This window comes from Artemia franciscana, unplaced genomic scaffold, assembly GCF_032884065.1.
Source record: "Artemia franciscana unplaced genomic scaffold, ASM3288406v1 PGA_scaffold_56, whole genome shotgun sequence".
Classification (NCBI taxonomy): Eukaryota; Metazoa; Arthropoda; class Branchiopoda; order Anostraca; family Artemiidae; genus Artemia; species Artemia franciscana.
Genome location: NW_027062696.1, coordinates 559,142 through 580,721, shown reverse-complemented (window position 1 = coordinate 580,721; position 21,580 = coordinate 559,142). Strand labels below are relative to the sequence as shown.

Genomic DNA, 21,580 nt, shown 5'->3' with positions numbered 1-21,580 from the left:
TAGAATGAGCCATCTTGCGACATTCGAGGACCACTTGGTCGACACGATGACCCCTGGAAAAAAACCCCAAAAAACAAATAAACACGCACCCGTGATCTGTTATCTGGCAAATAATACAAAATTTCACATTTTTGTAGATAAGTGCTTGACATTTTTGCTACAGGGCTCTCCGATACGCTAAATGCAATGGTGTGATTTTCTTTCAGATTCTATGACTTTTAGGGGATGTTTCCCCCTATTTTCCAAAATAAGGCACATTTTCTCAGGCTCGTAACTTTTGATGACAAAGACTAAATTTGATGAAACTTATATATTGAAAATGAGCATGAAAATCCGATTCTTTTGATGTATCTTTTAGCATCAAAATTCCGTTTTTTAGAGTTTCGTTTACTGTTATGCCGGGTCGCTCCTTACTACAGTTCGTTACCACGAACTGTTTGATATATCTCAGTATCCTAAAAGCTTTTAGTAATATAAAATGAACCTTTGCTTATTCATTTTAGCGAGTGTAATGAATGGAAAATAATTTTCCCACTATCACTTATATTTTACGAGACATAACTTTAGAAATCTTGTTCTTCGTTTTTTCTTAGAATTTTCTTTTTGTGTAGTAGCTGATAGTACTAGTTGATAGTAGTAGTAGCCGATAGAAATAGCTGATATAGAAGTAGAATATAGAAGTAGCTGATAGTGACAGAGCAACACGCATAGTATGGTGACACAGATCAGAGCAAGGATTGTGCAGATAGTGCAATTTTACTAGGTGTAGTTGCGGGTTTAGTAAATTGGCTGTTTCTTACCATTCTTGGGCCCAACAGCAACCAAGCCAGTAACAAACTTTCAGTTACCTCATTGCCCATAAGCCTCATAGCCTCTGCCTTAGGCTCTTGTCAGGCTTGAGTTTTAGTACTTTGAGATAGGCTTATGTGTTCTAGGTCCCCATAAAGATTGAGGAGGGATAGTTTATTTTTAGTATTTTAATATAATCTATAAAAGAGCAACAATTTTCGCCTTAGCAAAGGTTCATTTCCAAAAGTTAACACAAAGGGTTGGGTAAATCGAATATTACACATTAGAGCTTAACCCAAGTGAAATATGGGGTCCCGTTGCCTGAGAAGAGTTTCTTAGCTAATAATTGATAAAAAATTGCTAGAAATGTTAATATGATTCTCTGTAGAAATTTAAAGATGGAATATATTGAGGAGACATTTTTGTAACCTGCAATAGTAGAACAGTAACTTTTGGATTTTTTTTTACATATTTCTGTATATGTTGTACTAAAAAATTCAGATGTGTAAATGAAATAATATAGGCCAACAAGAGTTTTTTTTAAACTCAGAGTCAAAACTAAAAGCTTCGGTAGGAACACAGCCAATTTTCCAGCTATATTTATAAAAAAAAGGTTGTGAAATATCAAATAATTGCCAAACCTACCTTCGAAATTAGACACAAAACTGAACATAACAGACCCAGAGCTGAATGTTAAGGCTACAGTTGACAGATGACGGCAGCGCCTAGCCTCTTAAAGCCATCACAGCTATGCGCGCTCCTCCTCCACCTCATGGTATTCAAAACTTTGCTCTTTACTCCATTCTATGAAGCTCCTATTTCGTTTAAATTCTTTTTAATGCCCTCCTCTATCTTATTCAGGGACGACCCACCCACTAGCCTTGCGTTTTGTCCAAGATTGATGGTCAAAAAGCACTATCTTTAGCAATGTGTCAACCTTTATCCTTAAAACATGGCTTAGCCATATTAACCTTTCTTTGATTATAACCCTGGAAAATGGGATCAAACCACGTTTTTGTCAGTTAAGCGACGACTTAAAAAACTGTCCTTGGACAATTCCTCTGGGAAACATATAACAAATTTTAATTACGTATTTGAAATCAGCTAAAGTTAAATCAGTGTCAAAAAAGTATCAATTGAATCAAAGTATAAAGTTGCAAAAAGTTATATCAAAAGATCCTTTTTTCTTTTTTTACTAAGATACGCAAAAAAGCTTCATTTTGATTTTCGTGCCTAAGGTTAATTCCTAACTGTAGTATTTTTAATTCACTTTTTGGGATTAGGACTGTTTAATTTTATTTGTCGTGATTTATATTCTTGCCAAATGATTTACAATCTTAAAAGCAAAACTAAACAATTGTAATGAGAAGATTTTTTTTTTCTATTCAGGAATAATTAAAGATGGCCTCTGGAGCTTCACCTATCCTTCATATAGTCGTAGTTGGATTCAATCATCTAAAAGGATGGCAGGTAAACATTTTTTAAGTTAAATTTAGTCTGATAAAGATACACTAAAATAAAAACACAAAATCAGTATATTATACAGGATACAATCACATATGATGGTTCTTTTTCATAACTGCTCATGCTTAGTCTCAGGTAAATATCCCTTTGCAAAGTTGTTTTAGCTCTAAAATATCTGTTGACCAGAATACAATTGGACTGTTCAAAAGCTAATTTAACCTAGTCAACAAAACAAACAATGCTATAGAGCTTTGCATTAAGACGAAAAAAAAAACTGTAGTGTATGCTACTATTCAGGAAAAAGACAAAAGAAAATAGTTTGCTCCATTCCAACAAACACGGAATTATAAATTCCCCTACCCCCCTAAAAAATTCCTGGAAATTTTCAGGTAAATCCCTCAGCCATAAAACAAAATCGGTTATACCTAAAAAACTAGTTTGCAGAATTTGTGACCTTTTTATGAAATCTATTGATTTTATGTTAATCTTTAAAATAAGATATACTAGCAGTGTAGGCCCGACAAATGTGGCTGGGCCCTGGCAACCGGTTTCAGGTCCCTGACAACTAGCAGGTGATATTGATTTTCTTAAAGACTTTGATAATGATTATGTACACCTGTTTGTTACGTAATTGTTTACTTCTGCAAATTTATTAAGGGTGGCGTAGTCTTGTATGACTTGTTAAAATTTTGAGAATGTTATCTTACATAACTTTTTTTGCTAGAGCTCACGGGACGCTAGTCAAGTGGGGAAGCCCTGGTTTTAACTGAGGATCACGTTTTGTGCAAACGTGGGTTTTACGTAATACTTAAGTGAATATTTTCTTCAAGACATTCTTCAAAAGATTTTCAAGAGGTTTCAAAACATTTTAAGACATTTTTCTTCAAAACGTTTTTCAAGACGTTTCAATACGTGTTTCTTCAAGACTTCAAGAGTTAAGATTTCTTTTAGACATTTCAAGAAGTTTTAAAAAATATTTTTCTTCAAGACAGTTTTCAAGATGTTTCAAGACATTTTTCTTCAAGATTATTTCCCCAAGACATTTTGTTGTTGGAGATACTTTTTTCATCAAGATGTTTTCTTCGAGATTTTTTTTCAAGGTTTTTCCTCAGTGAAGCTTTATAATCCGCCATCAAAGATTTTGTCTGCTGTAAGAATCGAACGAAAGACTAGAGATGTTTCCAAGGGAAAGGCGCCTTAGTCATCCAAACTAACAAATCATTCCTAATGTTATGTTCTTGGATATAAATTCTACGCAATAGTTTGTTCTCGAGCGCACAATAGCATCCAACAATGTTATTGATTATTGATTGGGCATACCTGTTTGGTAAGTAATAGTTTAGGGAATATTGTCAGAGTGACAACATTATGGATATTGATCTTGTTCTTAACATCTATTTAGCAATGGATGCTTTTACTCTATTGGAAGTTGAACGCGCTATCAGTGGTGAAATGAAACCAAGAGTACCCTTATGGTTAGAGCATTGTACACCTTCTTATAATATCAATAGTGTGTCGTTTCCTCTTCGCTACACAGAATTTTACTGCTATATTAGAGACAATCTTGAACGGGTGTTCCTAATGTTTACGTATTTACATGGGCTAAAAGGTGCATTAATTGCAACAGTAAAATACGTTATAGGTTTATTTTGGAACAGGCAAACCTAAAAGATGAAAATAAGGACTATTATTGTGCTTAAAAGTTTATTAATAAACAAATTCACATACATTTTTAAAGCGCTTTGCTCTTAAGGCACTGAAATCAATATTATGCAGCAAGGTAAAAGATATTTTCAACTATAAAGTCATTCAATCAGGGATTATCCGCATAAATGCTGAGACATTTGCTGTAAGTGTAGCCACGACATCAAAAATATAGTACTGCGTGAAAATCACAGCTTTTAATCGATAAATCCTATACTCTCATCCAATTTGCGTCCGAGAACCTTTGTAATCCAATGAGAACGAGTGTAAATCCTATAATGGTTTCAACATTTTCTTGAATATGCCTTTTCCCTATCCCCTTCAACCAGTGATTTTGTATTTTTTCCCTAGTAAAACTAAAACCTTCTAAAACATACGAAAGTTACCTTGAAACAGGGCAACCCCTCCTTGCGTTTTAGATATGGCTCTGAATTTTCAACATGGCTCCTCACTTTTTGCAAAACATTTGACCTATTTTAATATCTCTTTGTCTTTAATTTCGTATTTCCTTATTTTTAAAAGGGCATGATATTTAAAATGTTTTCTTTAATGAGCCTTCTCCTTTTTTCAATGATTCTGTAAAAATTGGCTGCACGGTGGTAACCTGTGTTACCCGTCATCATCACTTAAGTGTTTTTTGACTTTGAATACCCCAATATATATTTGTTATCTGTACAGTGGGAACATAGCATTTCATTGTTAAATCGTGATACTTTGTGGCAATTCCCAGTCAGTGATGCAATGTGGCTGATGCAATGTGGCAATGTGGCACCTTCTGGTATACACTATCATTCTTAAAGCCTTTTCAACCATTTTTCTACAAAACAAAATGACCATTCAAACAGTAAACACCAAAATCGATCGTATAAACTTAAACGAAATTTCCAATATTTATCTACTGATGACTCGTTGCAGTCCACGCCATCCTGCAGCTATGCGGCTGCCCTGTTGTACACCTTGTTATTCCTAAAGAGTTTTCAACCAGTTTCCTACAAAATAGCAGTATAAACTAAAATAGAAAAATTGTGTTTTTTTCAGTCTCTCTGTACCTATGTGTCTGACAATGTGTGTTTGTTTGTGTTTTCGTCTCTCTGTATGTCTTTGTGTGTTCGTATGTCTGACTCTGTTTGTTTTTGCATGTGTGCTTCGGTCTCTCTCTCTGTGCCTGTGCGTCTGACTCTGTGTCTTTGACTCTCTGTGTTAGTTTTTTGTTCCTCTCTTTGTTTGTGGGTGTGTTTTTTTCTCTCTTTTAGAAGGTAATTTTGTATGTTTTAGAAGGTTTCAGTTTACAGGGGATAATATTAATAACTTCTGGTTGATGGTAATAAGGAAAAGGATTATTCAAGAAAAAATTTAAATTATAAACCCTTTTTAACAACGAAGGGGCGTAATTTTGCAAAATCATTGGAAATAAGGAGAAGGTGGCGTGAATTGCCTTGGATTATCAAATTCTAACAATGTAATGGAGATCCCCTTTGATCAAATGAAAACAATGGTTAGTTTTAGCTTATAGGACTATTTTTTTTAGACAAATGGCTGAAAACGCCTTAGAAATGATAGTGTTTGCCAGAGGGTTTCACGAGCTAGGAATTGAGTTTCACTGTCTGAGAATTACCATATAGTATCACGAGTTAACAATGAAATGGTATGTTCCCACTTTTCAAATAAAAAAATATCTATCGGGATATCCAAACGTCAGAAAATGCTCAAGTGATGATGACGGGTACCACAGGGTGCCACATTGCAGTCAATTTCTACGAATTCACTGTAACTAAGGAGAAGGGTGATTCAAGAAAAGGTTTTAAATTCTATGCCCTTTTTAACAACAAGGAAATATGAAATTAAACACGAAAATGTGTTGAAATAGGTCAAATGTTTTGTTAAAAGCAAAGAACGATGTTGAAACTGAAAAAAAAACATATCTAAAATGCAAGGAGGGGGTTGCTCTGTTTTTAGACAGTAATTTCTCTATTTCATAGAAAGTTTTAATTTTACAGGGGAAAAGTTTTAAAACCAGTGATTGAAGGGGATAAGGAAAAGGCTTTTTCAAGATAATGTTGAAAAATATAACTCCTTGGGTTTATTAATGCTATTTAATAGTATTTGATGTCCAGTTTATTAAAAGGTTTTTGTCTAGATAGAACTTAAATATTAATAAATTCGACACAGTATTAGGACATTTTTCATCTTCCATTCTATATGACATTTAAAAATGTTTATTAGGATATAAATTACCCAGCGCTTAAACTCATGGTATTATGCTGAAAAGGCAGAAGTCGAAATTTCAGTTCTTTAAAATGCACCAGCGCTGGCACCTTCTGTTTAGATCAATTAGAAAAAAACAACTAAAGACTGTTTATAGACTGTATAGTGGAATGTTCTTCTAAACATTCATTTCCCTAGGTCTAAATATTAAAAAAGATCCACTCACATATTATTTTTCCACTAACAAAAAAAAAACCACTGACAATTATTATTTTTTTTTTTATTTGGTGATTTTTTCTTTAAACAGTGACGATTTATAAATTTTTTATTCGAAGCGGTTGAAAAAGTAGACATGCATAGATTCGTCATAATGCCACGTAATTCCTCATAGGTACTTTTTAAGTATAATTAAAACTTAAGTTTGAAAAATATTTTCCCATATCTGGCAATGATTCTGAAACCATTATGCGGTTTATACTCGTTCTCGTTAGATTTAAAAGGTTCTTGAACCAAATTGGAAACAATTATATTTCCTATTTTTCTATTAGGTGATTTTTCTTTTAACAGTGACGATTTATTTATTTCTAATTATAAATCTATTTTAAGCAATATTATAAATAATATCTGATTATAAATAATTTATTTCTAAACGATTTATTTCTTAATCTCAAAATAAATAATAATGTTTCTTTGAACAGGGACTTAGGGGAATACTCACTAAATTCTTTATACTCAAATTTAATTAAAAATGATCTAACAAAATATTTTACTAAACCGATTTGTAATAGTATTGAATCAGCTACGAAAAGGTCTTTGAGACAGGCTGCTAAAAAAGCAAGGTTGGCTCTGAGAAATTGCACTTAATCATTTTGTTATCTTTAGTTTGAATAAATTTATATTCTCAGTTCATTCTTTTTGTCAGTCCTGGTTGAACTTCGTTGAAGTAAGGATGCTTAGAGCTGTTGTTAAAAAAGTTTTTAAAAAACATTATCTAGTTTTAATTCTCACAATTTAATGTAAGTTTATATATATATATTGTTTCTTGTTCTCGTATTGTGCTGAAGAAGACCCTTGGACATAGGGCCGAAATATTCACAGAACTAATTTCCACTGTCTTGAAAAGTTTTTCCCTATTGTTTCTACTTTTTATTTGTTTGTTATGGAAAGGCAGTGTGGTCTTCGTCGCTATGTTCCTTTAGGAATCCAACATAAGACCAGAGAATCCCCAAACAGAATGATGCCTTAAGCACCCGAACCAACTAATCATTCTTGGTTTTATTTTCTTGGAAATAAACCCTCCGCAAGGGTTCGTTCCAGAACGCACGCTAGCATCGAACAGTGATATTAATTATTGATCTATTGCGCAAATCTGTTTGTTTAGTAACAGTTTAGGTGATTTTATCATTTTGAAGTATTATGAATACATATCTTGTTCTTAGCATATTTTTAGTAATGGATGATTCTACTCTATTGGAAATTGAACGCGCTAGCAGCGGTGAAATGAAACAGACAACAACCTTATGGTTAAAATATAGTACACCTTTTTACACGGTCAATAATCCGTCTCTTTGCTACCCAGAATGTTACAGATATACTAGAGACAATCTTGGACGGGAGTACCTAATGTCAACGGATGCACACAGGCTAAAGATGCCTTTATAGCAACAGTGAAATATATTGAAGATTCATCGTGGAAAAAGAAATATAAAGACAAAGACTTTTATTGTACTTACAAGTTTTATTCATAAACAAATTCACAAACATTTTTTAAGTACTTTACCCTTAGGACACATATATCAATATTATACAGCTAGGAAAGGGATATTTTCAAACTCTAAAGTCATTCAATCGAAGATTGTCTACATGAATGCTGAGGAATTTGCTGTAAGTAGAGTCACGCCGAAAATATAGTACTACATGAAAACCACAGTTTTTAATCAATAAATCTTGTACTCGTTTCCAATTCGGTCCCAGAACCTTTTTAATCTAACGATAACAAGTATAAGCCGCATAATGGTTTCAGGATCATCGCCAGATATGGGCAGATAAACATTTTCCAAACTTAGGTTTTAAACATACATAAAAAGTGCCTATGAGGAATTACGTGGCATTATGAAGAATCTGTGCATGTCTACCTTTCAATCGCTTAGAATTAGAAATAAATAAATCGTCACTGTTAAAAGAAAATCACCTAATAGAAAAATAGGAAATATAATTGTTTCCAATTTGGTTCAAGAACCTTCTAAATCTAACGAGAACGAGTATAAACCGCATAATGGTTTCAGAATCATCGCCAGATATGGGGAAACATTTTTCAAACTTAGGTTTTAAACATACATAAAAAGTGGATGGATCGCTTATATTGGAGGGATCGGAATGAAACTTGATGGAAAACATAATTATAAGTCCTAGATACATGATTGACATAACCGGAACGGTTCTGCTCTCTTTGGGGGAGTTGGGGGGAGAGGTTTAACTCAGAAAAATTATAAAAATGAGGTATTTTTAACTTACGAAGGAGTGATCGGATCTTAATGAAATTTGATATCTGGAAGGATATCATGTCTCAGAGCTCTTATTTTAAATCCCGACCGGATCCGGCGAAGGGGAAGTAGGGGGGACCTAAAATCTTGGAAAACGCTTAGAGTGGAGGCATCGGGATGAAACTTGGTATGGAAAATAAGCACAAGTCCTAGACACGGGAGTGACATAACTGGAACGGATCTACCCTCTTTTGGGGAGTTGGGGGGGAGGATTAATTCAAAAAAATAGAAAAAATGAGGTATTTTTAACTTACGAAAGAGTGATCGTATCTTAATGAAATTTCATATTTAGAAGGACTTCAAAGCTCAGATCTCTTATTATTAAATCCCGACCGGATCCAGTGCCATTAGGGAGGGGGATGGAAATCTTGGAAAACGCTTAAAGCGGAGAGATCAGGATGAAGCTTGGTGGAAAGAATAAGCACAAGTCCAAGATAGGTGACTGACATAACCGGACCGGATCCAGTCTCTCTGGTGGAGTTAGGGGGGGGGGGGGTAACTCGGAAAAATTAGAAAAAATGAGGTATTTGTCACTTACGAACGGGTAATCAGATCTTAATGAAATTTGATATCTAAAAGGATCTTGTGCTATAGAACTCTCATTTTAAAGCCCGACCAGATCCGGTGACATTGAGTTGGGGGGAGGGGGAAACCGGAATTATTGGGAAACGTGAAAAATGAGTTATCTTTCGAATGGGTGATCGGATCTTAATGAATTTTGATATTTAGAAGGACCCCGTGACTCAGAGCTCTTATTTTAAATCCCGACCGGCATTAAGCCTCTGATTTTCCTTTTAAAGCAATCTATTGATTCTTATAATTCTGATAGAGCTCATACCATATGAGCTCATAGCTCTTGTTGTTTAATTTAACACACCCCTCGAGATTTTTGATATGTTTCACCTTAATACCCTTGGCATTTTCGGATAAAGCAGAATCAAATATTTCCCTGTTTCCTAATGATCAATCCTGCATGTAAACAGTGGGCAAGTTTCATAGTTTGCATAACTTGCTTGGACAAAATGAAAATTTAAAATTTTGATCAATTTCGAATATAGGGGCACCTAAAAAGGGCGAGGGGGGCTAGTTGCCCTTCAATACCTGTTCAATATCCATTTAACATACTTTGAAAGTTTCACATTAATACCCTTAGCTGTTCCTTAGATATTGCTGTTATTCCCTTTTTGACAACCAGCAAGCACATAGCGTGTTTCGACTATTTTCGGTATCCCTCTAAAAATTTCCTGAAAGTATCACCTTGTATCCTAAGTGTTATTGAAGACCCAGGATCAAACATTCTGAGTGTCCCAGGATCAAACATTCTGAATGTCTCAGGATCAAACATTCCCTATTTCCAATCAAAGGGGACTTCTAAAAAGGGCAGGGAGGGATTGGGATGGCTACCCTCTAATCCCTCTTCAACATTCCCTCAAAATACCTTGAAAGTTTCAAGTTAACACTATCAGCTGTTCTGTGGATATAACTGATATACTGCCCTCTTATCAATTACTCATAAAGGCACTAGAACTTTTGCTTTCCGATCGAATGAGTCCTCTCCAAATTTTACATGAAGGTCTGGTCGCCCTCTGATCTCTTTTGTTTCTTAAAAAGGGCACTAGAACTTTTGCTTTCCGATCGAATGAGTCCTCTCCAAATTTTACATGACGGTCTGGTTGCCCTCTGATCTCTTTTGTTTTTTAAAAAGGGCACTAGAACTTTTGCTTTCCAACCGGATGACCCCCCCTCCGAAGTTTATCTGACCACCCCTTCCATATGAAGTGTCTCTAAAAAAACATAATACGTTGGAGCCTTATGGCCCTTTATTATAAATAACGCTTTAGCGTTGCCTACCGACTTATTGATGCTGTGTTTCTTAGCTGTTCTTTTAAAAACATAAGCAAATCTCATTCATTCATTATACATGCCTACGTATGGCACCAAATTTGTGAACATTTTCCATATTCTTTTCATAATTTCCTTGAAACGAAAAACCATTAGAAAAGAGTGCTAAATCTAACCTTTCCTTCTATTGCAGTCAATTGACAACTTCAGTATGTTTTTGCTTCTGATTTCAGAGGAGATTCAAAAATTAACTTTTAGATTTTTTTTCTCAGGTGGAATACTCATATCCAGCTTTTAAAGATGATGAAGTTTCATCCTTCTGTCCAGAGAAATGGAAATACCTTTCACACTTGGCAATTCCTGACGGTTCACATAATTATGATGAAGACACAGTGTATTTCCACCTTCCAAGTTTAGATTCAGATGACAGAACAGTGTTCGCAGTTGGCTGCTACAGACAGGTGGCTGCTGCGGTGAGCTTGCAAAATTAAATTGATTTACTTCTTAGCTTTTGTCTAGTCTCAACTGCATACGCCTCGACCGTTTGTTTTGATAACCTGCCCATTTAATTTGATTAAAATTGTTCTGATCTCCGTTCTACTTACTCTTTCGTAAGTTCTTGCCACTTTGGTACATGTTTTACTGATTTTTAGGTTCCTGACTTAATGATCTGGGATTTCCCTTCTGGACAGGCTGCATAAAATTTTAGTTTTTTTAGTAGCAGCTTCAATCAGGCGTACACACATAGTTCGGGTATAATTGAGTGGAAGGCTCTATTATCACTTGTATTATAATAAAAATCCTGATAGACCATTTCACAATTTTTTCCACGGGTATTGGGACAGGAGTTTTAAAGCAGGAATTTAGTGGAGGAATAACAGTCTTAACTTTTTGGCTAGAATTTTCTGAAACAAATCTACTGCTTGTGTTTTTTTTTTCAAAAGCCTCATATAAAGTTTTCTCTATCATTTATTTAACTGAAATAATATACTAAATCCAAAATTTATACGAAATAAAGGAATACTTTGTAGAGAGACTTAACCACAAAATGTGCTACACAAACATGTTGTATAATCTAATATCTATATGCCCCTAGTTATGTTATTTTTTTTTCATTAAAGGCTGACGAATGAGCTAACCAAGCTTCGTAAAATCGGAAGTAATAAAGTTATTTAAAATTTGAGTGTCAAAACTGACCTCGAGTCTTCAAAAATCGTTATTCATTCCAGACAAGCTTCCCTATAGTAACGTCTTTGTTCTAAATTAAAGAAACAGTGATGTTTCTTTAATTATGTTTTTGAGGTCTAATTACTATACCACGGTATCCTAGCTTCATTCATTGTTTGTCTTTCTGAAATAAGTACATAAATTGTGTAAAATCTTGTTTGCGTTCATGCCTTTTAAAAATGACTTTCTGTATATTTACCATATCTATTTATAATTACATCGTGTCTATGGCGTAGATTCTATAGCATTGAAAAAAAATTACAATCTTTTTTCTTCCATAGGGTGTAAAAAATAAAGCTGCAGATGTAACAAGAAGGACAATTCAGAAATCCATAGTGGTCTTAAGCTCTCTTCCACTATATGATAGGATTGAAGTAAAATTGTCTTTAGTAGCGACTGCGTATTGTGCGCAAAATGATTTCGCTGAATATGGTATTCTAAAAGAAGCATATGGAAATCTTCGAAATTGTCTTACTTACCCCTTGCCGTTAAAGTCATATGGAGGTAACTGTCTTTTAATCATTTCTGTTTAAATCACTAGTCTATATATGCAGTGTTTTTTATCGCAAAATGAATAATATTTGAAAGGACATAATTATTGATAAAGGGAATAAAGCACTATTCTTTCTTTTTTAACCTAATTATTTGTTCCTTTTTTTAATTTGTTAGTGATTTTGATTTGTATATATGAGCCGAATAAGTTACGTTGTATACCGCCAATGGACTACGACATTTTGGAGAATGTTATGAAAAAGAATTATTCATTCCATGTTTCTCAAGGTTTTAACTGGTATGTATGTTCAAAAATTCATAATGTTCGGTCTAATATTTTAGAAGCGCATCGCATATACATAAATCCAAAAAATACACTAGTACTAAGTAAAAAAATAATCCTTTTGTGCCATAGAAAAGAACATGGTTTTTAAGCGTTTTAGTGTCCTTTTACTGATTTTGGAGATAGAGGTTTGTTGAGCGTTGTGCAGATGATATTCCTGAAAGAATAAATTTGATAACTTTAAAGTAGCTTAATTTTGAAGTATTTTTCAAAACACTTGATGAATATGTCTACTCAATTGGCTTTGAATCTACTTTCCTGCTCATGAAACTTAAACTTACTGACATTGAACAATGTGTTTCTTTTTCTTTTTTTGAACAGATTTGGTTATCCTAACGAATTAGTAACTCCATCTGTATTTAGATTATTATTCAGATGGCATGGGTAGTTTTCAAGACCAAAATTACATCTTTCAATTGGACAAATTTATGCATTAGAATGAAAAAAGTTTCAGTAACATAATTAAATTGATTAGTTCAATGGTTAAATTTCCATTTTTTTTAATAATATTAAATTAAAGAAGGTTTATTACATTTCAATTTTGACAAAGAGCTTGAAGTAGCCTACTTTGTACCCTCAACGCAGTCCTAGCCTTGTACACTGAACACCCGAAAACCGAATTATACCCTTACTGGAAGGGGGTCCTCGGTGACGGGATCCTCTGAATACCCTTATACGAAGGACGCTCAGAATAGCCTTACACGAAGGAGATTCTCCTAAATCTATTGAGAGAATACACACCCCCTACTATTTAAACAAATGATATAGAATACTCATATTGGCTTTTCACCCATCCCTGCTGGAGGAAGCTTTTGATTTCCTCCCCATGGAAGGTCCTCGATATTCCCTATAAGCTACGTTCCTTTGCACCTTTCCAAATGTATGTTTGTGCATGGAAGCACATCTAGTTTTATCCTTAACGATAGAAAGAAATAAATGCCATTATGACATGAGGCTCTAGATACTTCCCAAGAAATGGGATAATTTGGGTCTTCCACTTTCACTTGGAAGCTTATTTTAAATTTAATTCTGAAAAGTGTTTTTATTTCTGTGTAAATGCATGACTGCCATATTTTATGCAGGTATTTTCATGACTTTAGTGTAATGATCTATGATTATAGACGTATAATATTTTTTTTTTGGAGCTGATGTTTTTAAATATTTTTTCTAAAAGTTCATGGTAACGGACTATAAGTAAGGACAGACTCGGCTCAATAGTAACCGACACTCTAAAAACAGAATTTTGATAACAATAGACACATCAAAAGAATTGGCTTTTTAGAATTGGCCGATTCCAAATATTTAAAGTTCGTTAGGTTTAATGTTACCCTTTAAAACCTGCAAGCCAGACAAAATTTGCCTGGTTTTTCAAAAAAGGGGAAACATCTCCCCAAAAGTCAAGCGATCCTTATGAAAATCACATGATCAGATTCAGAATATTAGAGAACCCTGCTGTAGAGGTTTTAAGCCTCTATATACAAAAATATGGAATTTTGCATTTTTTGCCAGAAGGAAGATCATGGATGTGTGTTTATTTATTTATTTCCTTTGGGACGATCATATTGAACTAGTGATTCTAGGAGATGAGGAGAGAGATTACTTGATCGGAAATCAAAAGCTCTAGTCCCCTTTTAAAGTGACCAAAAAGATTGAAAGGCCACTAACTCCTTTCCAACGACCCTTTACTCCCCAAAGACATCCTATATCAAACTTTTTAGATAACCATTTTATTCATTATAATCAAAAGGACACATAACTCTGCCTTTTGGGGGGTTACATGTAGGTTACATCGTACCAATACGATACCGATATACTTTGCCGATAAATACCCTTCCGGAAAAAAAAAAACCTAATCTAAACCTTATCTCTGTTGGTGTTACACACCGAAGAACAGCCTCAATAATTCACTGTGAGATCCAAAAATTAGGCAATTACAGGAACTGTTTGATTTTCTTTACCTTTTCTGATCAGCAGCTTCTGAGCATACAAACGAAATGGTGGATATTAGCGGAAGTGTCAAATAAGAAAACAATCTAATCAAAGAAGCTGTTTTAGTTACATAAACACAAATACGTGAAAATCTGATTGAAAGAAGCGTGAGATACTTAGTGAAATTGATTATTCAAAATCTAAATTTCAGGAGCAGGACTTTCTATTTTAATCATTCACATATTAATGTAAAAACATTACTTTACATTTATACAATATGGTCTCTTACTAAAAAATCCTTGCTAGGTTGGATACAGGGTTGCAGCTAGAGTTTTAAGTTTGGAGGAGGGATTTAAAGAATGTGTAGACAAATTCGAACACACAACAAGCTCACTATCCAAGATCAATTTTCCAAGGTGTTGTCACGCAGCGGTGGCACCTTGGAACTCCCCCTCCCTACCTCAAAACACCCCTCTCCTCCTTAGTTACTCCTCTTGCTGGATATTATGGTTTTTACCGATTGAATCTTGGATCTTTCACCGACGAAAGTGAACGTACATTATACAAAATTTATGGTTTATTGTATTCTTTTTAGTTGTTTTGGTAGAGGATGTGAGTGTAGTGGCACCGGGTAAGTGTAGACAACATTTATACTTCGACTTTATTTGAATAACGTGTGCTGCTCTCTCTACCGTGGTCAGACTTAGCTGGTGGCTCCGCTCCCAAGAACTGAGCAAGCAAAAATTGCCTCAAGAAATCTAGTGCCATATATTGGACAAGCTACGCAAAAAAATATATATGGGCCTATAACCAATATTTTTTTTCCGACATCTGATAATGACACTGGCCCTCATGTCGGCCTGATGATACCGGTCGGGCCTTAGCTAAATAACCCTCCCCCCACAGTTAGAAAGGGATGTAACTTACATAATTTGCCCATTGTTCACGTATAGTATTTTCTATTGAGAATTATACGGATCTTTTTCAGAGGGGTATTTTCCGTTGGGGGTAAAGTTTTCGGGGAATTTTTCCGAGGAAAGTTTACACGGGGGAGGGGGGATTTCCTGGCATGATCTGATTGCTCTACCTGTTCTACCGCCTCTTTGCAGAGTTAAGCCACCTTAGGCCAACAGACTTTTGAACACTGCTGCTCCGTCCATAAGATAAGATTTTATTAATCTAACAACTAGCAAAAGATTCAACACCAAACCTCAAATGTCCTCCCCCCTTGCTCCTCGGTAGGCTCTAAGGCCGAGAATTTAGGGGGAAAGAAACCAAAGCAAACAAAAGAGCTGAAAAAAGCATAAAAGGTGAGAAATAGAACACAGACACACGCACTACACCAATCGACTACACGCTATCGACTACTCGCCGAAAACTAAACCAGAGCAAAGTGCCTTTCCAAGTAAACAAAACAACACACAATTCCATCTTGGACCAGAGACATCAGACGCATATGGGCTTTAGAAACTGGCTGAAGATTGCTGGGGAAGCTGCAACCAACAGATGAAAGTAGTCGGACGTAATTCCGAAGTCCATTGATACTGGGCAACAGTTCTTCGTCTGGTTCCTGCCGAAAGTAAAAAAGTAAAGCAAAACCTTAAAGATAGAAAAGAAAAGAAAAAATAAGTTAAAAAAGTAAGTAAAAAAATAAATAAATTGTCAAAAGATCAAAAATATATTTACAGTTCTTTAAAAGGCACCGAACGAATGACAGTTTCTAGCCAACTCGGGCAAAGTATTCCAGGCGGACTGACAAGCAGTCGAGGGGTCGAAGTCAAATCTGTCCGTGATGATCCCTGTTCGAATCCCTGTGTAACCGCAATAATACCACCGTATAACTTAAGAATAAAGAAAGACAAATAAGGCGGGTCCTTTCATCACCTTCCAAGAATCTCCTGAGGATCATTTTTCTTATAATTTCACCCTACCATAGTCTGAGGTATTTGTCGTTTCCCTTGGCTCCCTGTGTGCTATTTTGAAGCAGTATTTTAGGGATTTAGATTTTGTGTATACTGAGGAATTGTCCAAATCACTTATGTTACTATTGGTATGATACAGAGTTTATTGTCCACTTTTTGGAAAATGAAACAAACTACATTGCTTACATAGACTTTGTAGGTCTAATTTCTGGGCAGTGGGTGTACTATTTAATAAATTCTATGTGATGCGCATAAGTGACCTCGTTCTGGCTCTCTGAACGAGTCCCGTCACCAATACAATTTAAACATCCGACTAAAAGTGCTGCTACGCTCGTCTTCGCACGTAACAGATTTCGTTATGTGTTTCTCACCAGTAAGTGCTTCTCTAAGAAAATTCTTTCTATGGAATTTGGACACTTCACCATTTCTCCATAACCGTATTTACAACCGACAAGGCTGTTTTGCCTATATGTCTGAAGATTACCATTAATCCTTCCTCTCTTTTTTTCAGCTTCGCTATCTTTGCCTGAAGTTCTTTGTGATTTTTACCACGAGACGCTCACTCTTCTGAAATTGATATTACTTGAGAAAAGAGTTTTGATATTTGGTTCTCCCGTTAAACCAATGTGCAGGGCGTTGCTAACATTGGTGTCAGTTTTTCCCGGGACTTTAGAAAAAGGGCTTGATTACTGTATTAGCACTTTGAAAACTCCACCCTGTCATCCTGAATTGGATCTAGAACATTTCTCTCTGCCGTCTGAAAATCTGAACGCTGATTACCTTGATGTAGATGCAGGATGTAATAATGGTGACGAAGATACAGGATTACCACTGTAAGAAAATTTATTCATTTTTCTAATTGTTAGTCTTTTTCTTAGATTTTTCCGTTGTGTTGACTTTAAAAAAGAAGTAAAGTAGTGTTTACTCCGTCTTATAGAAGAAAACTTGTATGGCTTGATGTTTTTATATACATTTGTTTATTATGAATTTTGGAAGAAATTTGTTGTTACTAGAGTTGGGGCAACCCTTAAATGTTTCTTCAGATATAGTTTTTCTTAAAGAAAGCCTACTACCATAAATAGGTATTTTCAATTGATTTAGAATCCTCTACAGTAAAAAAGAGAAAAAGAATAATAAAACAGCCCAATGAAAAGATTCGCTTTTTGAAGTTACAAAAGTATCATTGCTAGGTTATGATAATACTTAAAATTGAGACCTTAAACGCATATCAAGAATTTATGATCATTCCAGGAACCGGAAATCAAATATTATCTATACAGTTTACTGCAAATCATTTTGTAAATGGACGGTATTATACTGGTCTTTGATCATGTGTTGTTTAATTAATGTTTAATTGGTCTTTTACTTTGTATTTTGAGTAATGAATAGTGTCTTAAAGACCTGAAAACAAATAAAAAAAGAAAAATTCGACTATTGAGTATTATTCACATTTATTGAATCTTATTGCAAAATTTAATAGAAAAACTGACTTTATTTCCAAATAGTTCCTTAATTTAGTATTAATTCCTCAAGTTTTTAAATAAGTTCCTTAAGTCAAAAAGTTGTTAAAAAGGTAAAATGGTTGGTTAGAAAAGTTGAAGCAGCCGTGTGGTCGTCTATGGCCATTTTCAGTAAGTTGCCCTTAAACCAAGACGAAAAATGCCTGAAATCGTAATTTTTTTTTGAATATTTTAAAAAAGAAAAATGGAAACATAAATTGGGCTGATTTAACATTAGTATTTAACATTAATTATTTGTTTTGCTGACCTAGAATAGTTTTGCCAGTCATTTCGAACATACAGGTAACAAACTTATTGAACCTGGAGAACTGTCCATTTTGATGTGATGTCTGTTTCAGAGGGTGCTGCGGTCTTTTTGTAAGTTAGTTTCGTTCAAATGTCATTTTTACCTTCACGAACTATGGTTAAAAGCTTATGGTATCCGTTTCTTAATTCCTTCTTAATGTGTGATGACAATGGTTTCTCTTCATAGTCTGTCAAGGGACAAGGCATCGATTGCTTTCAGTCTAAGGACTCGTTTACATCAGCAATCTGTTTTACCATCAAACTAAAAGAGACCGAAAGCAATTCGTTTTACTATCAAGTATATAGTCAATGACTATAATCTGCAGAGATGAAAAGAAAATTGATTTTATGAAAGAGTCTTGATTATGGAAATATTTGATACATTTTTGTAGATGGATAAAACAATAGCTCTAGTGCCAGGTTTGCGTAAAGAGTTGCAGCAACTCTGGCGCCATGGGCAGGTCAGAAAAAACGGCGATTGAAATGATTAAACCCAATCGGGCCCTGCTTTTGAAACTCCCGTACGTCGCCGCAAAATGAAGATTGATTTTCGAAATTGTGAAGTGTTGTTAACAATTACAGCAAGCGTTGTTTATGGAGAGAGATCATTTTCCAGGCTCCAACAAAAAAAATCTATGTGACATTAACAACAAATCAGGATAGGCAAATAGTTTAACAATCATCTTGATTGACATTGAAGATACAAGGAAAATACATTTTAAAACCGTTTTAGAAGTATTTGCAGAACACAAATTTAGAAATATGTAAATTCATGTGCCTATATTCGGTGATTTGAATTTCAAAATGCATTTTCAGAAGTTTCATTATAACTAGGGAACGCAAACGTAAATTAACGTTAGCACAAAATGAATACAAAGAAGGAGAAAAGAGGACAAAACGGTAATCTCAAAATGAACAAACTGGACCATCAAATGAAACAAGATCAAGATAACGACATGAGAACTGTAAATATACGACCTGACAATGAAAAACCTAGACCAGTGGTTTTCAAACTTATTTAGACACTGTACCCCTTTTTACCCACAATACATTTTAGGTACCACTTCTCAGTTACCGGTACAAAGTAAACTGTAGCTAAAATATAAATACAATTCACAGTATTAGAGTTAAAGGGTTGTTTTAATTTTTGTTGGCCGGCTGCGTCTCCCCTAAAAATTGCTGCGTACCCCAAAGGCGTATTCGTATCACGGTTACAGAGCCACTGATCTAGACCATTAAAAGCGACAAGACCAATACAACTATAAGCGATGATCGAACCAAAAATAGTCGTAATGTTTTCAGCGTCAAAATAGCTGGACAGATATATTACAAAACCAATTTAGCGGCACACCCGTTACAGACCCTGAAGGTGATCTTGAACCATATTTATATGGCCAAATGTCCTTTTTAGATCCCAATGAAGATGACATCTTTTGAACTATTAGATCAGTGGTAACTGAGACAGTAACAGCTTTGCTAAAGGTTACATTGAAATACAATTTATATATATATATATATATATATATATATATATATATATATATATATATATATATATATATATATATATATATATATATATATATATATATATATATATATATATGCTGGATTTGGATTTTGTTTAAAAATTTAATATATTGAGGAGGCCCTGAAAAAAAAAACTCCAATTGGGCCCCGTACCTAGTCGGTCTGGCCTTGGCCATGGATCACAGTTGCGGTGCAGCGACAGCAACAGTGTGTACAGATTACACTGGAATCTTTAATGGCTGAAAATATTTCTAGATACTAATGTCTGCTAAATTTTAGTAGTATTCAGGAATCTTTATAAAAAATTAGCTTTTTTTAATGAAAGTGAAGAGCAACATCAAAATAAAACGAAAAAAAAAATCCTGTATAAGAGGAATTGCCATCGCCCGCTAACCCTACTTATTGTCTAATGTTTTAATAGTGACGAAAAAATATAACCAGTTGGTACTTCCAAGTGCCATTTTCACCATCTGTGTTTTAAAACGTATTCTCGAGGTATTATGAAAAGAAGGCTGTTGTGATATGTTGTGATCTGTTGTGATATTGTGTTACAGAATTCGCTCTTGAACTATTAGAGGGAAAAGCCAAGCCTAGCGCAAAGATCGTCGACTTAGGGTGGGGGCACCATATACGGAATAGTTTCTGTTCGCCTTAAGTGTTAGTGTCCCTTTTTATTTCCGTTTGAAAAAATTGTATTTTATTTTAATTCTTGGTCGTTTTAATACCATATTTAGGATGATTCTAAACATGACGGAGGTTACTACCCCGCTCATAAGTTACTACCCCGACAATTGATGAAGCTTGAAAACTCGGAGCATAAAAGTTCATTGTAAGAATGTTGAGTAATTTTCTGTCTGATAGGGACCATTGTGCCCTATACCAAAAAGATGAGTTTAGTTGCACCAATGTTTTTAGAGTCTACTCACAGTCCCTTTATCCTTTCTAATCGTTTTCAATAATTTTATGAGCGATAGCCAAAAATTGTTTTAAGTTTACAGTTACTTAGCTATATAAAATTTATGACATGTTAGCACCGGTACTAGAGAACATAGTCTTGACTCTTTACTTAAGAAGCTGAAATACGACCTTGATAAAGTGAACTTCATTTGAACAGTAAAAAAAAGTTCGCTCACATCCATTCCTTTTTCCAAATAATACAATTCACTGCACTTACTTAGTACTGACTAACAAAGATTCTGTTAACCTCTTGGGTGTTCAGTTTTACAATAACCTTAAGTTTAAGTTTCGTTTATCTAAGGATTTAATAAGATAGCTTTGGTAAAATCATCTTCTCAGCTTAAAAGATTTAGTATCCGAACGACTAGTTTAAGAATTATTTTAAATTATTTTTTGTTCTTATCTAATCTCTAATCAAGATTAGACAAAATTTCATCTTTTCCGTTGGATACTCATTTATAATAGTTTAGCGCTAAATATAGTGATTATAAAAAGAAGATTCAAAAGAAATTAAATATCAGTGAAAATATCTGTTGTCAGTCGTTACCTTTGCTTATGTTCTGTAAGATTGAGACCCCCACCACGTCAGAGACCTGTATGGGTGTAGCTCGAAAAATTATGAGTTTGATTTTACCTTCATTCAAAATACCTTTAGTCTTGATCAGCTACATCTGACCTCCCTGGATATAAGACGACACAAAATTAGGAAGGAATTCAAAATGAAATGTCGACATTCCGACTTTCACCGTCAAATTCTTCCTTTCTACCTGCACAACTTGGAAACAAAATACCGTACTAGATTATTGCTATTACTACTAAAAAATCACT

General features: G+C 34.5%; 1 protein-coding gene across 3 annotated transcripts in view; it reads left to right on the top strand.

Moving 5' to 3' along the window:
* Positions 1-21,580, top strand: part of LOC136042027 (late secretory pathway protein AVL9 homolog) — a 111,333-nt gene that overhangs the window by 22,286 nt on the left and 67,467 nt on the right. For all 3 annotated transcript variants that reach the window (XM_065726885.1, XM_065726882.1, XM_065726883.1), the window contains 4 exons: positions 2,179-2,259; positions 10,820-11,020; positions 12,056-12,278; positions 16,972-17,293. In XM_065726885.1, coding sequence (XP_065582957.1) covers positions 2,191-2,259; positions 10,820-11,020; positions 12,056-12,278; positions 16,972-17,293 — 815 coding nt within the window. In that variant the 5' untranslated portion in view covers positions 2,179-2,190. The remainder of the gene's footprint in view (positions 1-2,178; positions 2,260-10,819; positions 11,021-12,055; positions 12,279-16,971; positions 17,294-21,580) is intronic.